The sequence below is a fragment of the Perissodus microlepis genome, chromosome 7 (genome assembly GCF_051167445.1).
Source record: "Perissodus microlepis isolate ML-2025 ecotype Zambia chromosome 7, ASM5116744v1, whole genome shotgun sequence".
NCBI classification, from domain to species: Eukaryota; Metazoa; Chordata; class Actinopteri; order Cichliformes; family Cichlidae; genus Perissodus; species Perissodus microlepis.
In genome coordinates this window covers 6,927,061-6,946,384 of record NC_140467.1, presented here as the reverse complement: position 1 = coordinate 6,946,384, position 19,324 = coordinate 6,927,061, and the positions used below count along the sequence as shown (strand labels likewise).

General features: G+C 40.3%; 4 protein-coding genes across 7 annotated transcripts; 2 read left to right on the top strand and 2 right to left on the bottom strand.

Annotated features, from left to right (window-relative positions):
* Nucleotides 1-85: 85 nt before the first annotated feature.
* gdpgp1 (GDP-D-glucose phosphorylase 1) lies at nucleotides 86-10,613 on the bottom strand. Of its 3 annotated transcripts, none has more exons than XM_084933033.1 (2): nucleotides 10,524-10,613; nucleotides 86-1,452 (listed from the first exon to the last, which is right to left on the bottom strand). In XM_084933033.1, exon 2 carries the CDS (start codon nucleotides 1,442-1,444, stop codon nucleotides 347-349), a length of 1,098 nt encoding a protein of 365 aa, XP_084789159.1. In that variant the 5' UTR covers nucleotides 1,445-1,452; nucleotides 10,524-10,613; the 3' UTR covers nucleotides 86-346. The 3 variants fall into 3 exon arrangements, with proteins under 3 accessions (XP_084789159.1, XP_084789160.1, XP_084789158.1); XM_084933034.1 differs by lacking the exon at nucleotides 10,524-10,613 and adding an exon at nucleotides 3,383-4,309; XM_084933032.1 differs by lacking the exon at nucleotides 10,524-10,613 and adding an exon at nucleotides 1,903-3,376.
* LOC146382407 (titin-like) lies at nucleotides 4,365-12,008 on the top strand. Its single transcript, XM_084933027.1, has 4 exons — nucleotides 4,365-4,470; nucleotides 4,913-5,009; nucleotides 5,515-11,781; nucleotides 11,895-12,008. Exons 1-4 carry the CDS (start codon nucleotides 4,450-4,452, stop codon nucleotides 11,927-11,929), a joined length of 6,420 nt encoding a protein of 2,139 aa, XP_084789153.1. The 5' UTR covers nucleotides 4,365-4,449; the 3' UTR covers nucleotides 11,930-12,008.
* A 1,542-nt stretch (nucleotides 12,009-13,550) lies between these two features.
* Nucleotides 13,551-16,453, top strand: cib1 (calcium and integrin binding 1 (calmyrin)). Its single transcript, XM_084933035.1, has 7 exons — nucleotides 13,551-14,427; nucleotides 15,173-15,207; nucleotides 15,302-15,401; nucleotides 15,569-15,722; nucleotides 15,821-15,939; nucleotides 16,064-16,152; nucleotides 16,238-16,453. Exons 1-7 carry the CDS (start codon nucleotides 14,377-14,379, stop codon nucleotides 16,257-16,259), a joined length of 570 nt encoding a protein of 189 aa, XP_084789161.1. The 5' UTR covers nucleotides 13,551-14,376; the 3' UTR covers nucleotides 16,260-16,453.
* On the bottom strand, nucleotides 16,235-18,515 carry rccd1 (RCC1 domain containing 1). Of its 2 annotated transcripts, XM_084933030.1 has the most exons (8): nucleotides 18,203-18,515; nucleotides 17,894-18,109; nucleotides 17,637-17,796; nucleotides 17,401-17,522; nucleotides 17,224-17,325; nucleotides 16,965-17,135; nucleotides 16,855-16,884; nucleotides 16,235-16,740 (listed from the first exon to the last, which is right to left on the bottom strand). In XM_084933030.1, exons 1-8 carry the CDS (start codon nucleotides 18,408-18,410, stop codon nucleotides 16,559-16,561), a joined length of 1,191 nt encoding a protein of 396 aa, XP_084789156.1. In that variant the 5' UTR covers nucleotides 18,411-18,515; the 3' UTR covers nucleotides 16,235-16,558. The 2 variants fall into 2 exon arrangements, with proteins under 2 accessions (XP_084789156.1, XP_084789157.1); XM_084933031.1 differs by lacking the exon at nucleotides 16,855-16,884.
* Between the last annotated feature and the right edge of the window lie 809 nt (nucleotides 18,516-19,324).

Below are 19,324 nucleotides of genomic sequence, written 5' to 3'. Positions count from 1 at the left end.
TCTGTGCCACCACACCCGAGCTTCTCCTGACCCGATTAAACTTGGCTAAGAACAGCAATTCATTAAACAGACAGACACAAAACTCCATTCTTTAGTCACATTTTATTTGATATCAGTTTTGCTAAAACACATTCATTAACCAATTAAAGCACATTTTATCTTGTAAATATCATATAAATCTCAACATGTGTAATCTCTTTCATTGTACAGGGAAGATTCTGACACACATTCAGTACGGTATTGCAGTTTTTACAATTTAATTCAAAATCCAGAGGCCAGATTCATCCATTTATGCCATCAAAAGTCTAAGACCCTTCCAGCCCAGCTGGATGAAAATGACCGCACATTATGAACACAATAAATGTTCAGTAAGCTGCTGTTCCAGCTGGTGAAACTCATCTTCAGGCAAAAGATAGCTCTGGATTACATCAACGACATCTTTCTCTGTCATGCGCTCAAAGTCCTTTTTGCTCTTAAAGGGTAAATGTCCAGCCAGTTCACATAGAGCAACATTAAAGGCAGACTCCTCTTTGGCACCAAAGCAGGATATTCTGGGCCACACAGCAATGCGAACACCTTTTCTTGAACAGAAATCCTTTTCACCTTGCGTTTGAACACACGGCGGGCTTCCTCTAGTCAAAAAGAGGTTATGAGCAATATTATCATTCACAAGAAAATCTGTGACTTCACAGATAGTTTGGGCCACTTTCTCCACCTCCTCTGATTCTGCATAAAACAAAAAGCCTGCCGGGAAGTCCAAAATTCGATAAAATCCCTTTTCAGGACATAAAGGTTTAACTGGCTTAGACTCTATCTTGAGGGGATGGTCTAGGTAATATCCATGGAGGTGTAAATGATTGACAGATGCAAATGCTCCCAGACTGTTGAACCCCACACGGAAACCGGGATCAGAGCTCAGAAGCACAGCTTCAATGCCAACATGGATTGCAAACTTTGTCAGGATCTGTGGGCGACAGTGAGCAGGATCTGGGACAAAGAGACAATGTCCAAACTCTAGAGGGCTAACATTGACCAACACAACCATCTTCTGGGGTTGAGGACACTCTGCATTGCTAGTCAAAGGTGTACCTCCTTTTTTGTCCTTTATCATCTCAAATATGATTTCATCGTGTTTAATTTTGTTAAAGTTAAACTGCTTGGCACTGAATTCCTGCTTAATGCTCATGATCTCCTGTGGCTTTCTTCTCTCTATTCCTCGTTGGATATTCAGCTGAGCCACGTAGCCATGGGAACCCAGCAGGACCCGCGTTTTTAAATCCCCCAGATGGTAGCGAAATATGCCCCGTGCCATCCTGTCTGCCCAGCCGCCTTGGATGGCGGTGTCAAACTTTGTTGATGCAGAGTTTTTAGCGGAATTGTTTCCACTGATCCGATACACATCAGTGACGAAGTTCTGATGGCTATACACAAACTGGATGGACATGTTGGAATCTGTTGATGAGTGAAACAAGAGGAATTACATTTGATAACAGAGTCACTGAGGTCGGTCATTTAGGTCAGGCAGACACGTGTATACATGTTTAGTTTACGTCATATCAATAATTTGGCAAATAACGTTTGTTTCACCGGCAATGTCATCAAAAAACCTATAGAAATACCTATAGTTACACAAGAAAACTAGAAAAAACATTAACATCTGGACGCTGAAACAAGTGATTGTATAACTTTCAAAAAATTCAGTTCTCAGAGGCTTAATTAAGTAATTTTCATGCGGAAAGTTTGAACAAAGTTCCAGCTTTATTATCAGACAGTGCACTGGTATCAAACTAGTGTCTGAGGCAGTATAGCCTGCTATTCACCTCACAGAGCACTTTTACTTCATTCAATGGACGGCTTTTAATGATTCATGCATGATTGAATTGAATTTTACAGTGACCTTACCTCTTCACATTTGACACCGTGTCAAATCACAAACCGACAGCAGCTACAACGCCTGTTAACGACACGGTTAATTCTTTTCCCCATTCAATCGAAAGGTTTATATATGTTTACATCTTCAATCAGACGTCTACAACCGGTTAGCTTGGCAAGCTAGCTTCGTGCTCTTCTTCGCTGGTGTGTATTAGTGCATTTCCGGCTCCTTGTTTCAGAATAAAAGATTCTGTGAAGCTAATCATAGACCTAAAGCGCACATTTCAAATTAGTTTAGTTAGTTTAGTATATTAATATAGTATTAAAATAATAGTATTAACATTTGTATTTTTATGCTAGTACCACTGTAATGTATTTTTAGACTACTGACAAAGTGATTTTTGCATTACTGAAAAGAAATAGCAGTGGATTTTATGCCCAAATGGAAAACATACTAAAAAAATGCATGAAGTTTAACGTAAAACAAACCCTTTTCTCAAGATGTCTCTTGTTCATTTAAAGGAACAGTGAATATAGGCTATTCAATTTTTTGTTTTTATAAAGAACAACAAAAATAGATTTCTTCAGCTATCAACGGTGCATTTTTTTATATTCTCCATTCTCTGTTACCAATTGTATCCCAGCTACCATAGGGCGAGAGCCACGGTACTAACACATAGAGACAGACAACCATTCACACTCACATTCAGATCAGAGGGCAATCTAGAATTATCAACTAACCTTACCCCATTAACTGCATGTCTTTGGACTGGCAGATCACTGTGGAATGATCTGCCCTGAGTTTACAACTGTTCTTAAAACATATTTATTTGCTAAAGCCTTTGGCACTCCTTTAAGGGGTTGACTCAATTTGACTTTTTTTTAAAACACATTTGATGTTATTTTTTTGTTTATGCTATTTGTATATGGCTCGCCCTCTCGGTCAAGATGGACATCACAATTCTGCCTAATCAAATTTTATGTATGTGGTTAGAGACCAGCCACATATAAGGTTAACCCATTCATCTGCCTCCTCCTCCACCACTCCTATGCCTCCTTCCACATTTCCACCTCAACCAGTTCCTTCTCATCTCCAGCTTCATCTCCGAAACTGAAGTCATCCCTCTAATACATGAAAACATGCTTGTTTAGTCCTAATATTGTCTCAATTTCTTATTGTCACCAGATCATACACGACTGTCCCATCATACGACTGTCCCATCTCTGGACAGCTAACAACGAGCCAGCTAAACAACCAGCTGGTTATGATGACCCAACATTATGCCAGATAATTTTAGGCTCAGGTGTCCTAAAAATAACTCTTTCCCTCTATTAAACAGTTTGATTACATTTTCACATCATACTACAGTTTATTTGCTGTGTGTTTGAGTCCAACAATGTTAGATCCACTTAAAAGAAAGTTTCAATAACGCCAGTTGACAGCAGCTATCAACAGCAAAAAACTGCAGCACTTACCGACAGGAAGTTCAGGATATCCTAAGCAACTCACCTCAGCAATGCTGTCATCAGGCAGAAGTGAGCGTCACTGACTCATCAGCTCACATCAGCTTTCAGTTTTACAGCCTCCTCCAGAGTAAATAGATATGGACATGTATTTACAGCTAAGGTAAACAGTGGACTGACAGCCTACACTCACTATAGCAGCCACCATAGCTAGGATTATGCACTTAAATTGGGATGGTTAAGAAAACAGAACTCAGTTGAGTACAATCTGCAATCTATTGACATCTAGTGGTGATATTCTACACACTACACCTTTAATACAATGGATCTAAAACTTTTCCTGGCACACCCAAGTTTAAAGCTTCCTCTTCCTTTTTATACTTCTTTTTTGGCTGCTCCCTTTGTGGTCGGTATAGCAGATCACCTGCCTCCATCTCATTCTATCTCTAGAAACATCTTCTGTCATACCAGCCCTATGTCCGGTTTGACTACATATATGTACCTCCCCTCTGGTCTTTCTTTTCTCCTCCTGCCTGGAAGCTCCATATTCAATATCCTTTGTCCAGTACATCCACTATCCCTCCTCTACACATTTCCAAACTATGTCAGCCTTGCTTCTCTAAATTTGTCTCCAAACTGTTCAAACTGAACTGTACTCATTTCTAATCCAACAAAAATCTTAGCTGAAGCCAAAAAAAAGTGTCAAACACCCACAATATTTATCAGTCACGAACATTGAAAAGGTCAGTAAAATAAGATCATTAAGCTCTTCTTTGCCTGCCTGTAGGTATGTATTAATACCTAAATATGAAGTTACAGAGAAAACCCTCTTATAACAGGAATGGTACGTGGACAATATTTAAGTGATGAGACGTTTTCCATTTATCTCTAGCTGAGCCATGCAGGCTAAACTAATTTTGAAAGAATGAGCAGCTGGCCAATCCACCGCCATGCTTATTTTAGTCACTGAATGCTTTTGCAGATAAAGCAGGCAGTGATTGGCAGAGTTGTGTATCTGTGTCCTAAACGTTTGGGGCTCACAGCACTTTGGGCATCTTTACCAACAAACTGATTAACAAGGGATCTAAATTTCCAGTTTAACTAAGAGAAACGATGGAAGAAAACAAGAATGAGGTAAGAAAGTCATCTTAAAAGTCATTGTAATATAGTCCAGAAAGCATTTAGGGATCTTCAAGTGTCCTTTTAGTTGAGTTATTTTTTTCTGTGCATGTTGTTGTTTGCATGTTAAATGGGAGCCTTAAGACTTAAATAATAATACAGCTTTAATGTGTTCGTCAGAGCAGTTGGCAGTCTGGTTGGCCATGTCTGTAGTTATTTTTAACACCTTCAAGTGTTTCGGTTACACACATCTCACTCAGCAAGATAGCCTACTTTCTATTCTTGTTTAAAACTCACTCAGTGGGCTTTCTGTAACAAATTTAATACAGACTTTAAGCCACCAAATAACCAAATCAATATTATAATCTTGGAACAAGGTAAAATGTATTTTCCAATTTAAATGTATATATTTAATCTCATTTTCACTAACATTAAAAGTTACCCCTCTCTCTTGTAGATAGGAAAGAAAGCAGAAGATGAAGCTCACGTTCTAAATATAAACATGACACGGGATACTGAGGTTTCCCAGTCACCCTCCACTGTTATTGTTGAAGGTATGTTGCACATTAATCCTGTCTCTGCGGTGCATAGATTGCATGTATTCGTACTTTGTTTTAAAGTTAAGTTAGAAAATGTTCGACAAATTATTAATAATAAATTCCATTAACATGTCTTTGTATTGAAGTATATAAAAGAAGGATGCTTCTCCCAAGATCAGTTTGTTTCATATGTTGATTAAAATGCCTTAGATAAGCTTAAATAACTAGCACAGTGTTAGTTTTTAACAGTGTAAAAGCAGTAGATTAGTTTTAGAAAATCCTCAGACATATAATTTTGTGATTTCTTCAATGTAAAATACAAATTGTACATAAAAGCTGAGAAATATGATGCCTCTTGTACTTCGTCTTATTATCTTTTAGGAGATACCTATGTCATTTCCAGTCAAATATATATGTGTATATGTGTGTGTGTGTGTGTGTGTGTGTATATATATATATATATATATATATATATATATATATAAAAATTGTAATTATAGCTTGTTATTCTGCACTACAGGCCAGCCTTCTTCTGCTGCAGAAAATGGAGAAATCAGCCCAAATGTCCAACCCACCCCCATCACAGATAAGGAAAATGCTATTAAGCCAAAACTCCACATTACTTTTACAACGTTCACTGTCAAGAATGGTGAAGAGTTAAAAGTGGAGGTCCCAGTCTTTGGGAACCCAGCACCAAAAGTTGAATGGAAAAAAGATGGCCAGGGAGTAAAAGAAACATCAAGGCTAGAGATTTCAACCACACCATCATTAACAGTCCTTCATATCAGACATGCTATCAGGGAGCACTCTGGTCAGTACTCTGTCAATGCAGCCAACAGTGCTGGAAAATATACAGGGGAAATCACCGTGGTTGTTCTTGAAAAGCCAGACCCTCCCACGGGACCTGTCAGGATTGATGAAGTCAGTTCAGACTATGTTACCATCTCTTGGGAGCCACCTGAATACACAGGAGGCTGTCAACTAGACAACTATGTAGTGGAGAAACGGGAATCTACAAGTATGGAGTGGCAGACTGTTTCTGCAACTACAGTAAGAACCACAATCAAAGTTACCAAGTTGAAGACAGGAAGTGAATACCAATTCAGAGTGTTTGCAGAAAATAGATATGGAAAAAGTACTGCAATCACATCACCCATTGTAGTTGCGCAATATCCATTCAGTGTTCCTGCTGCCCCGGGCACCCCCTTTGTTTCCACTGTTACAAAGTACAGCATGGTGGTTGAATGGGAGCCTCCAGTCAGAGATGGAGGCAGTCCTGTCATTGGCTATCACCTTGAACGCAAAGAAAAGAACAGCATTTTATGGACCAAACTTAACAAATTTGTTATACCGGATGCTCGCTTCAAAACAAGTGGGCTTGAAGAAGGTATTGAGTATGAATTCAGAGTTTTTGCTGAAAATATTGCAGGGCTCAGCCCATCAAGCAGGATATCAGAATGCTATGTGGCAAGAGACCCCTGTGATCCACCTGGTAAACCTGAAGCCGTTGTCATTACGAGAGAGACCATTACACTCCAGTGGGCAAAGCCCAAGTATGATGGTGGAAGCAGTATTACAGGCTATGTTGTAGAAAAAAAGGAGCTCCCGGGTGGCAGGTGGATGAAGGCAAACTTTACGAATGTTATTGAGAATCAGTTCACAGTCACAGGTCTGACAGGAGGCCAAAGTTATGAATTTAGAGTAACTGCTAAGAATGGGGCTGGTGTTTGGAGTCCACCTTCAGAATGTGTAACCATCATTGCACAGGATGTTATTGAAGGACCCACAGCATCAGTTGATCCTAAGTTCAAGAGTACTACAGTTGTTCAGGCTGGAGAGACATTCGTCATTGAAGCTGATTACTTTGGAAAGCCTCTTCCAGCAGTAACATGGTTGAAAGAAGGAAGAGAAATCGACAAAGTCACACCAAGAATGGAGATCAAAACCACTCTCACACATACAACCCTGACTATCAGGGACTGTACACGAGCAGATGGGGGACACTTTCTCTTAAGCCTCACTAACATTGGTGGAACTACTTCTGTCCCAGTAAATTTGAAGGTCCTGGATAGACCTGGTCCTCCTGATGGACAACTGAAGGTAAAAGTTATCAGTGCAGAGAAATGCAGTCTTCACTGGAATCCCCCCTTAAATGATGGCGGTGCAACTGTTTCTCATTACATCATTGAAAAAAGGGAGACCAGTCGTGTTACATGGACAGGAGTTGAAGCTCATGTTGAAGCTCTCAGTTACAAAGTAACAAAACTGGTACCTGGCAAAGAATATGTATTCAGAATTGCTGCTGTGAACAAATATGGTGTTGGTGAATTTTTGGAATCAGACCCCTTAATTGCACAAAATCCTTTCACACCACCAAGTGCACCTTCTACACCTATAGCTACAGCTGTTACCGGTGACTCTGTAACATTAACATGGGAAAGGCCTGAGACTGATGGAGGTTCAGAGATTGATGGCTTCATTGTGGAGAAACTTGACAAAGAGGGTGTCAGGTGGACTAAATGCAACAAGAGAAGACTAAATGATTTGCGTTTCCGATGTACTGGGCTCACAGAGGGGCATTACTACCAGTTTAGAATACTTGCAGAAAACGCAGCTGGTGTGGGTGCTCCCAGTGATCCAAGTGAATATATAAAAGTATGTGAAGCTACTTACCCGCCTGGTCCACCAACCAACCCCAAAATGACAGACTATTCTAGCAGTACTGTGTCTCTGACTTGGTCAAAACCAATCTATGATGGAGGAGCCACCATCAGTGGATATGTAGTAGAGATGAAAGAAGCAACAGATGATGAGTGGATTACATGCACACCAAGCGCAGGTGTAGAGGACACAAATTACACTGTGAAAAGACTGAAAGAAAATGCAGAGTACAATTTTCGTATTCGCGCAATAAACGCTGCTGGAGTCGGAGACCATGTGGATCTACCTGGGTCTGTGGTTGCAGCCGAAAAAGTAGAGGCACCAGAGATTGAGCTGGACGCTGCCTTGAGGAAGATTGTCAGCATTCGAGTCTGTTCCACTTTACATCTCTTTGTTACCATCAGAGGAAGGCCAGAGCCTGAGGTTAAATGGTCAAAGGAAGGTGACACCCTCAGTGAGCGTGCTCAGATCGAGGTAACAAGCTCCTACACTGTGCTACTCATTGAAAATGTCAACAGAAATGATACTGGGAAGTATGTGTTGACGGCTTCGAACTGCTGTGGCTCCAAGTCAGCATTCATCAATGTGAAAGTTTTGGACTCTCCCAGCGCACCAACAAACTTGGAGGTAAAGGATGTAAAGAGGGATTCTGTGTCCATCTCCTGGGAGCCACCTTTGATTGATGGAGGAGCAAAGATTTCGCACTACGTTGTAGAGAAGCGAGAGGAGACTAGAAAAGCATTCACAAGCGTCTTTAGCGACTGCATGAGGAATTCATATAAGATCGACAATTTACAGGAAGGATGCTTCTATTATTTTCGTGTCCTGGCTGTGAATGAGTTTGGCACTGGGCTGCCAGCAGAAACCACGGAAGCTATTAAAGTCTCTGAGGTGCCCCTGCCTCCTGGCAAGATCACACTCAATGATGTCACATGCAGTAGTGCAAGACTCTCTTGGGAAAAGCCAGCCCATGATGGAGGAAGCAAAATCACATGTTATATTGTAGAAATGCAAGCTAAGGGAGATGACACATGGACAAAATGTTCAGAGAGTAAAGCGCTCGATGCAATTATTGATGGCCTGACAAAAGGAAAAGAGTACTTCTTTAGAGTGTGTGCAGTGAATGAGAAGGGAAAGAGTGAGCCAAAATGCCTGCTGGCACCTGTCATAGTAAAGGATACCAGTACTGAGCCTATGATCAGTCTGCTGTCCAACACATTCAGTGTGAAGGCAGGAAATGATTTAAAGATCGATGTTCCATTTAAAGGGGTACCACCACCAACAGCAGCCTGGAAAAAAGATGGCAATGCACTGAAAGAAACAAGCAGAGTAAATGTGAGCACATCTGACACGTCATCTCAGATCATTATCAAAGATGCAACCAGGATAGATGTTGGTGTTTATGAGGTGACCCTGAACAACTCCGTTGGAACCACCTCTGCTCAAATATTTGTTAATGTTTTTGAAAGGCCTGGTCCTCCAGCAGACCTCAGTGTTGATGATGTCAGTGCTGACTTTGTGTCTCTGTCATGGCAGCCTCCACATTACACTGGTGGATGTCAAATCACTAATTATGTTGTTGAGAAAAGAGATACAGGCAGTACATTATGGCAGAGTGTATCAGCTACAGTTGCAAGAACATCAATCAAAATTTCCCGTCTGACACAAGGCACTGAATACCAGTTTCGTGTTGCTACAGAGAATCGCTATGGAAAGAGCCAATTCACTGAGTCAGAGCCTGTTGTTGCTCAGTATCCCTTCAAGCCACCTGGCTCACCACCCAATCTTCATGTTGTGCAGGCCTCAAAGTCTGTTATGGTCATTGCTTGGAGCAAACCGGAGAGTGATGGCGGCAGCCCTATTATTGGGTACCATATTGAATGCAAAGATCAAAGCAGTATTCTGTGGAAAAAATTGAACAAAAGCCCAGTGACGGAAAACCAGTATAAGGTGACAAGTGTTGAGGAGGGTCTTATATATGAGTTCCGGGTGTGTGCAGAGAATATGGCAGGTGTTGGACCCTGTAGCAAGCCATCTGATCCTGTAGCAGCTAGAGACCAGTGTGACCCCCCAGGCAACCTCACTGTCACCAATATAACTAACACTTCAGTAACTCTCTCGTGGGACAAGCCAGAATATGATGGTGGAGCTAAAATAACTGGTTACATTGTTGAGCGCAAAGAACTGCCCGATAGTTGCTGGCTTAAGTGTAACTTCACAAACTTATTGGACACCTTCTTTGAAGTGACTGGCCTCACAGAGGGTGAACAGTACAACTTTCGTGTTATTGCAAAGAATGCAGCGGAGCTCTTCAGTCCACCCTCTGAAACAACCGGACCTGTCACAGCACAGCACAATGTAGAGCCACCCAAAATTATCTTGGAAGACAAATTTCGACAGGTGGTGGTTGTCAAAGCAGGAGACCTCCTAAGAATAGAAGGTGTCATCTCAGGCCGCCCCAACCCTACAGTGTTTTGGCTGAAGAATGGTAGAAATATTGGCACCACAGGACGAGTTGAAATAACCGCAACAAAAACGCATACCTCTCTGCTTATCAGAGAAAGTGTTAGGAAAGACTCTGGGCAGTATACTCTTACTCTCCAGAATACAGGGGGCACCACATCTAAGGCTATCACCTGCAAAGTACTAGACAGGCCTGGTCCACCTGCTGGACCCCTTGAAGTTTCTGGACTTTCAGCAGAAAAGTGCACCCTCTCATGGGGAACTCCTCATGAGACTGGTGGGGCGGAGATCATGTACTACATTGTTGAGAAATGTGAAACCAGCCGTGTTGCCTGGACCCTTGTGTATGGTGACATGATGTCAACTACTTGCAAGATAACCAAACTTCTCAAAGGAAACGAATACCTGTTTAGGGTGAGGGCAGTCAATAAATATGGTGAGGGTGAGACTTTGGAAAGTGACCCAGTCAAGGCCATGGATCCTTTTACCATCTCATCTGCTCCAACAGATGTTGAGGTCACAAGTGCAACCAATGAAGCGATGACTATTTGCTGGAAGACGCCCGCCTCTGATGGTGGCAGCCGCATCAGCGGTTACATTGTAGAGAAAAGGGAGAAGCAGGGCATCCGTTGGGTCCGGGTCAATAAGAAGCCAGTCTATGACCTACGAGTCAAAGCCTCTGGTCTGCATCCGGGATCTGAGTATGAATTCAGAGTCTTTGCTGAGAATGCTGCTGGGCTAAGTGAACCAAGTTTGCCATGCCCACTCACCTTGGCAGAGGATCCAAAGTTTCTTCCTTCCCCTCCAGTAAAGCCCACTGTAATTGATTCATCCAGATCTTCAATCACTCTGTCATGGAACAAACCGGTGTTTGACGGTGGAGCGGCAGTTACAGGGTACAAAGTTGAATTCAGAAAATCAACAGAAGAAGACTGGACTGTTGCTGTTCAGAACACAGATAGGACAGAGTTTACAGTAACTGGACTCACATCGGGGACAGCATATGTTTTTACTGTCAGATCCATAAATAAAGTTGGTATTAGTGAGCCTAGCCCAGAAACAGACCCTGAAGTAGCTACAGAGCGAGAGGAGAAGCCTGAGATTCACATTAACCCTGAGATGAGAAAGACTCTGCCTGTTAAATGTGGCAGCTCCTTCACATTGACGGTGCCTTTCACAGGCAAACCTGTTCCCAGTGTGTCATGGGAGAAAGCAGATGTTGATCTGCGCGTCAGAGGAATGATCAACACCACGAGCTCTGCCACCTCTATCACAGTGGAACGAGCAACACGTGATGACTCTGGCAAATATACAGTCAAACTGCAAAATGCTGCTGGATCTGCCTCTTTGACCCTAAATGTGAGGGTTTTAGATTCACCTGGTCCCCCGGCTCATATAATAGTTAAAGATGTGACTAAGAACTCTGCCACTGTTACCTGGGACATTCCTGAGAATGAGGGAGGGTCTCCCGTGAAGAACTACCTTGTAGACATACGAGACATCAGCAGAACAGGATGGATAAGACTTACTGACAAGTGTCGCCGATTGTCTTACAAGGTGTCTGACCTGGAGGAGGGAGGAATCTATTTCTTTAGAGTCACAGGAGAAAATGAGTACGGGATTGGGGTTCCAGCTGAGACCAGAGAGGGAACAAAAATGACAGGTAACACTTAAGATTAAACACACCATCAGCTACAAGAATTCTTTCGCAAAAATTCATGTTAAAACCTCACCTGCACACTTTTACATGCTGTTTTACCTCTGTTTTTGCTTTAGATACAACAGACTGGGAGACAAATCCAGGAGCCTAGCTTGCCCCATGTTAAGATAATCATCTCCTGAAATTTGGAGAAGATATTCATCTGGGGTTTTTTTGTTTTGGTTTTTATAAAAATAGAATACATTCAATTTTGTTTTAAGATGTTCTTTGTCGATTGAGTTAAAAAAAAAAGTATTTTGTAAAACTTTAAAAAAAAACGAAGGCAATAAAAAAAAGTTATTATTAATAGCTCGTGCTGGTGAACAACCATTCTGATGAATTATGATGTATCAGTTTCTAACTTTATGGTTCAAATGTCTTTATTTATGTAAAGGAAAACAGTTTCAGGCAGCACACAAAAATTCAGAGACTCTGGAATTCTGTATTGCTTAAAGTTATCCCTGCTGGGATAAAACACATGCAGATATGTTTTTGTCTTTTGCCTGACATGCGAGTCAGAGTACAACGAGTTGACAAGTTAGTCTCATGTCCCCATACTTTTCTGTCTTTTGTTTGGGGAAGTAACCTGATTAAACATGTACATCATATTTATGCCAAAGATTTCTTTTTTTTTTTCTTTCTGAACATGTTGGACAAACATATATGTATGCTTTGGGTTGACTTCATAAAACATTCTCTATGTTATTTATGCTGACAAAAGACAAGACAATATTACTTTATAGCAGGTAGGAAAACCAGCAAGAACACTTTTAATCTCAAAACCATAGTTTTACATCTATGTTTGCTTTTTATTTTACTATTTCTGGAGGAGTTTAGGAATGGTTAAATAAGAACTGACACATTAAAAAAAATTCCGTTCTGTATTAAAAATACAAAAAAAAACAAATTAAAAAAAACTTGAAAAAGTAGATTTGTCCAGGTCAGGTTATACACCAAAGATGGAGGAGAAGAAAACATGGAGGTAAATTCAGATTCAAGATATGAAGTATCTATGTTTTATCATCTGAGAAGGGGTCCCCTTCAACAAAGAAGCAAAAACACAAAGAAAAGAGACAACAGAATAAGCATCCTCAAGCCCCATCTTCTGAACTGAAAACACATGAAAACATGGATAAATGTGCTTATTTATTTCTGATATTGTCACAATTTCTTCTTGTCAGCAGATTTGACATGCAATCCTGTTGTGTCCAGACAGATGACAATAAGCCAGCTAAACAACAACAGTCGACTATAAGCTAATATTATGGTACAGTCTAAGTTTTAAGTTTCTGATCTCCATTGGTTGACAAAAACAAGTTTGTCATATTATAGCAGCCACCATAGTTACAATTATGCACTTGGATTGGGAGGGGTAAGAAAACAGAATTCATTTGACTGCAATCTACAGACATCTAGTGGTGAGATTTTACACACTATTACTTTAAAGATCACCAGTTAACCTAACCCCACTGATTGCTGCATGTCTTTGGACTGTGAGAAGATAGTAGTAGTCACCCTCATACTGAATACTCATTCAGTTTCATATAAGTCTCGGTTTATATTAATTTAAGCAACTTTCAAAATCTACTGAAAATAAATACTGATGTTTTTTGCAAATTAATCTTTTTGATATCTTTGCTTAAATACACTTTTAAAATAATAATTTAAACAACTACAAAGAGAATAAATTAAGCCTTTGTGAGCTAAGGAACAATTTATTATTATTATTTTTTAAATAATACAATAGGGTTGAATGGATTACTATTATTTTTAGATTATGACATAAATGTGTCCAGTAAATACTCAGGGCCATAGAAATGTTGTGCAATAATATTTTTTATGTTTTAACATATGTTTGTTTTGTATTTATGATTATGGGGTTGCAAGTATAATTAATTGGGTTGCAGATCAGTGATAGTATTAGAGGGTTTGTTGTTGTTTTTTGAGAAAAAGATGCTGTGTAATTTAATGGATTATGAAAGTCAAGAATAACCGTAGTTATACAAATAAAGAAAGGAAACATTATTTTGTCTTCTTTGGTAATATGTGGAACTGGGTTGGACTGGTTAGAGTGATATAATCTACTGTGATACTAGTGATTCTATCACTAGAGACCCCACAATAATAGGACTCGCAGGGCTTTATTTTTATGCTACGAAAATAAAAGCTACTCCTTGTACTTGAGTACATTTCACTGCTCACGTCTTACTTATAAATGTGTTTTTAGTATCCTTATTTCATCAACGACCTTTACCCACTTCCAGTCGGTCTCCTCTTTTATTTTGTTATCTCAACGAAAATCAAGTAATGATGACAAAATTGTGAACAGGAACCAAACTGAGTTTTTCCTTTTTTAAACTTTCCAAAGAAAAAAAAGGCCACTTTTTTTTAAGGTTTTGCATATACGTCACTATAGAAACCGCTACGTTAACCCGACAAGGGGAGGACGCTTCTAGTCAGAAACCGGAAGTAAGCGAAGCAGAAAACATTAGCCGTTCAGTAGTTTTGCGGGTTACTGTTAACTACGGCAAAGTACAATTTGGAGTTGAAAACTTCGACATGGGAACTACGGCGAGTCAACTTTCGAAAGAGTCGCTCTCAGAATATCAGGTAAGTCCCGAAAGCAAAGTCTCCACAGGCAAACTTTACCTATTTTCTTAATGGACGAGTGGAAGTGGTTTTTACGCCCTATAATAACGTTAAAGGAAGAGCGTAATAGCTATGTTAGCCTGACGTTTCAAAGGAGAAATAAAATGATAAGCGTCCTGGTGCTCAAATAACCAGTATTATTTACATTTGTAGTTGATGTAATTCGTATTGATTATATGTAACGTCTGCGGAAATACTATTAAAAACAAGTTACGGTCACTAGCCTAATAACAACCAATACTGTTGCTCAGACTCTTTAAAAACATCCGTTTGAGGGTAAAAGTTACAACAATCACTTATTAACATAAATTTGTAAGTTACAAATTTATGTTAATAAGTGATTGTTGTCTTTGCACTGATGCTTACATTTACTTTGCCTTTGTTTTGGAAGAAGAAAGAAGCGCTTATTGTTAAACTGAGGGTTACTAAACTCAGAGAAAATGTATTCATAAATATATGTGTCATCCTTTTATCTCCTGTTTGAACAACTTCACTAATTAAAATCAGGTACGCACTGAGTGGGTCCGGGCTGTCTTGTCTTTGTTTTGTTGTTCATTCAAAGCTCAGTTTGAAAACTGTTTATTATTGTTTAATGTATCACTTTTTATATGCTTTTATTTTTCTTGTTAATTTAAGAAGATGCCTGTTTATTTGAACAAGAAGCTCTTCAACTTCTTAAAGGACTAATCCTTACATATATTTTTAGGAGCTGACCTTCCTGACAAAACAAGAAATTCTTCTGTAAGTGACAAGCTGCAAGTCATCATACTAACAAAAACATTTTGTCTTCTGCTGGTTGTTGTAATGTGTGATATATTTTTCTCTTTTTTTGCAGTGCTCACAAGAGATTCACAGAACTGCTTGAGAAACATGAAAAAGAACAAATAGATGCCAGAGTACCAATAGGCAGGATTATTACTCTGCCTGAGCTCAAGGTCAAAAGATTTTAACAAAACATATGCATTACATTGTTTTTATGTTTTGTTTTTTGCGTTAATGCTTGATTTCTATGTTTATGGGATTATATTGTAATTCATGCTCTGAAGGAAGTGCTTCAGTGGCTGGTAATCTGTTCTGACCTTTGTACTCATTCCCGTTACAGTCCAACCCTTTCAAGGAAAGAATCTGCCAGGTGTTCTCAACCTCTGAACAAAAAGATGGAAGCCTCACTTTTGAGGACTTCCTGGATCTTCTGAGTGCCTTCAGCGACTCTGCTACTCTGGAAATCAAATCTCACTATGCATTCCGCATATTTGGTAAAAAAAAAAAAAAAAAAGTTGATAAAAAGTGATATAGTTATTTTTGCATGCAAATATGTCAGTCTACGTAATGCTAACCAGTCTGCTGCTTTCAGACTTTGATGATGATGGAACCCTTGACTGTGCTGATCTGGAGAAGCTGGTTAACTGCTTAACTGGTGAGACAAACGATGCAAAACTTTCCTCCACGGAAATGAAGCAGCTCATCAGCAACGTGAGATTACTGAGTTTGTCTTTATAGTTGTAAGGGGTGGTTATAAACTGCGGGGGGGGGGGGTATACTGATGTGTCAGTAAGCCTAACAATGTGTTTCTTTTCCGTGTCTGCGTGTTGTTTAGATTCTTGAAGAGTCAGACATCGACAAGGACGGAACTGTGAACCTCTCAGAGTTTCAGCACGTCATTTCAAGGTCACCAGATTTTGTCAGGTAACTAGAAATCCAGCTGCTCCAAACACCAATAATTATTTGCATTTATAAGTGTCCAATTGATTCTCATTTGATTTATCCACAGTTCCTTCAAGATTGTGCTCTGAATACTTCCAGTGGACCTTGGAGATGCATGCACCTTTTTAATTTTAGTGTATAATTTTAAATCAGAACAATTTTAATTACTTGCCTTAAATTATATTTACCTGTGGATTTTGCTGCCTTAACTGTTTTATGTCATTTGTCAAATATAAACCCTTTTTAAACATCTGTTTGAAGAAAAAATAAAAGTTTCACCAAAAAGTATTGAGTTGAGTTTTTATAGAGAAAAAAAAATGAACAAATAAATTTAGTTAATTCTTTGTGTTTGTAGGAGAAATTTACAACTGTCCAAAGTTCACTGTGCTTAACAAGTGCATTTTGTGCTAGTTTCAGCACAAGCTACTTCCTCCTTTACAGCAGCAGCAAATGTGTTCCATGTCCCGCACACCACATCAAGCACACGCATCTGCTCAGCCCTGAAAAACTCCACACGCTGCGGCTCATCCGAACTAGTTACTGTTTGGTGTCCAAGCTGGCCGTATTCCCCTGTAAAGGTAATAAAGGCAAAGATGCCAAAAATCTTGGCGTTCACTTTGATTTGAATGATACTGCTCTGAGTATTTCACTTAGATGTAACACATTTCTAAAACCAAAACTCACCCCATCCCCAAGTGTAGAGGTCACCAGTGGCTAAAAATAAGAAATTGTGACATGATGATTGCTAGAAAATGTGCATCCCGGTAAAACAACTATCAGAAGTGATTCCTTACTTGTTACTGCAGCTGTGTGGCGGGAACCACAGCTTACTGCTCGGATTTCACATGATGAAGAGACATCCAGCAGAGCGGGGAACGCCTGGATTGATATGAACACATCTTCATGCTCCTCTTCCTCCTTTAGCTTTTCATCTGGTGGTGTGCTGGTATCACAGCATAATTCTCCTGTTTGATAAGGTCAGTGGTTCAAAATGGATGTAAAAACTGCCTCTTCAATAGAACTCTTTAAAGCAGTGCACATTTCAGGACAGACCTGTTTGTTGACTAGTTTTCTGCTGAGATTTCCTCAGAACTCGAGAAGGAAGTCCAAGCTGGCCGCTCTCATTCCAGCCCCACACATAAAGGTCACCCCCATCTAAGAACAAAAAGATCCTCTTCAAATCCTTTTCAAACGGAGTGTAACTTGTCCAAATCTTTATTTGACATTTACCACTAATGCAAGCTGAGTGCCAGCCTCCTGTAGCCACATGGGTCATGGGCATCCCCCAGAGTGCCTCCACTGCTCTGGGCTCCTCCTCAGAGGTGAGCCCTCCATGCCCCAGCTGACCATGGCTGTTACATAAACACATGCAGGCATAGGAAGATTACTTATGCTTATTTGTTGTTTATGCATGAAACTGCTGCTTCTCACATGTTCAACAAAGACATATGTGTGAGTGGCTCCACCTGCCCAGTCCCCAGCTGTACACTGCTCCAGTGGCAGTAAGAAGAACGGCATGCTCTGCACCCAGTGCTAGGCTCCTGGCTTTCAGGTGTGCTGGTAAGGTGCAGTAGAAAGGAGGCTTTAAGGCAATGTAACCTCCAGGGACCAATGGCAAATTCACATCTATAAAAATAAATAAAAAGTAATATTGAGACTCTGTAATTTCATACATCATTATTAATGTCTGTCTAGCCAGATAAGATATTAGCATACACATTACCAGAGCCCTCTGCGTCGGTTTTTATATCCATGCTCCATGATGGACTCTTCTCCCTCTTCTGCAGATCCCAGGTCTCAATCCTGTCTGGGAAGGCCAGGGTCAAGTGCGATTCACTGATGAATACATCTTTACAACCATGGCTCTCTATTTTAGAAATACCACAGTCCTCGCTGGAGACCGATTCCCCAAAACCTGCCAAGCTCAGGCAGCTGTCTCCTGACACAAACAAAGAACAACAAAACAAGAGCTAAGCTAAAGCAATAGATGTATTAATCCTCAGGACTCAGGCGATGTCTTTGATACACTCACCCTCTAAATGTAAAGATGCTCTTCGACTCCAGCTCACTCTGATCTGACTTGTCTTCAAGCAGCATCTACTTCTATCCACGTGACTGCTGAGCTCTGCTGGGTGACTTATTTTGACTTGGTGGGGCGCGCTGCTACTTTCTCCTCTGCCTGACTTTTCCTGGACACATATCTGTCCAAAGGCGTTGAAACCGAAGCCAAACCAGCGCATCTGAACACCGAGCAGCTCAACAGAAGCTGTCCGCAAAACTAACCTACGGTTGCGCTTATTTTTTTTTAATACAGCAGGAGCACAAGCGGCGAGAGATGATGACGAGTGGCGAGGGAGGAGCATGTCATTTAAATCGTCTTTAAAGAGATATACACCAAGTTCATGTTTATTGACAGGATTTAAGGTTGCTCTGTTACTACACGTTACACCGAGATTATTGTGAACAAAAGCTGTGCATCAGGCATATACCTCGGGCTTTTCACAATGTCTTATAAATAGCTGCCTCATTAAGTGTGAAATGTGCGTGCGCATAAACAGTTGTACAATAAAAAGTTGTACAGACATGGAAGGGTTGGCTTTTTTGATGCAGATTGTTATGTGGCCTAAGTGGCCTGGCTCACTCACGTAGCAGATCAGCTGGACTGTACATGATCACTAAACTAAATTGAGTTTGAAACCCCTGCCATAAATTATAAAATGTGCACCACAAACTTTGATAGGACAACTTGTGTCACATTTCTTATGTATTTAGTTTGGAAAGTTGTAGAATGGCCATTTTAATAATATAAAAATTCTCAGAGCAGTCAGTGGCACCCCTCATCCTCCTAGCAGATGTACCTATGATGTCAATTTCAAAATCCTTTCTTCTCAGTTATTTCATTTATGATATTTAAAAAAAAAAAACACTGAGATTCAGACTCATCGGAGATTTTCAGTACATACATTTAAGGTATAAATTTGAAACTCCTACATTACTTCATTGTCAAGTGATCGCATTCAAAGAGTTAGGTATCTTATTGCCTGCCCAGCAGGGCGATGACAATACCCCACCAGCCTTTCATGGCTGAGGGATAAAAATAGTTGGGCATCCCAGCACTAAAGCACCATTATAAAGTACATCTAGCCAGGTGGGA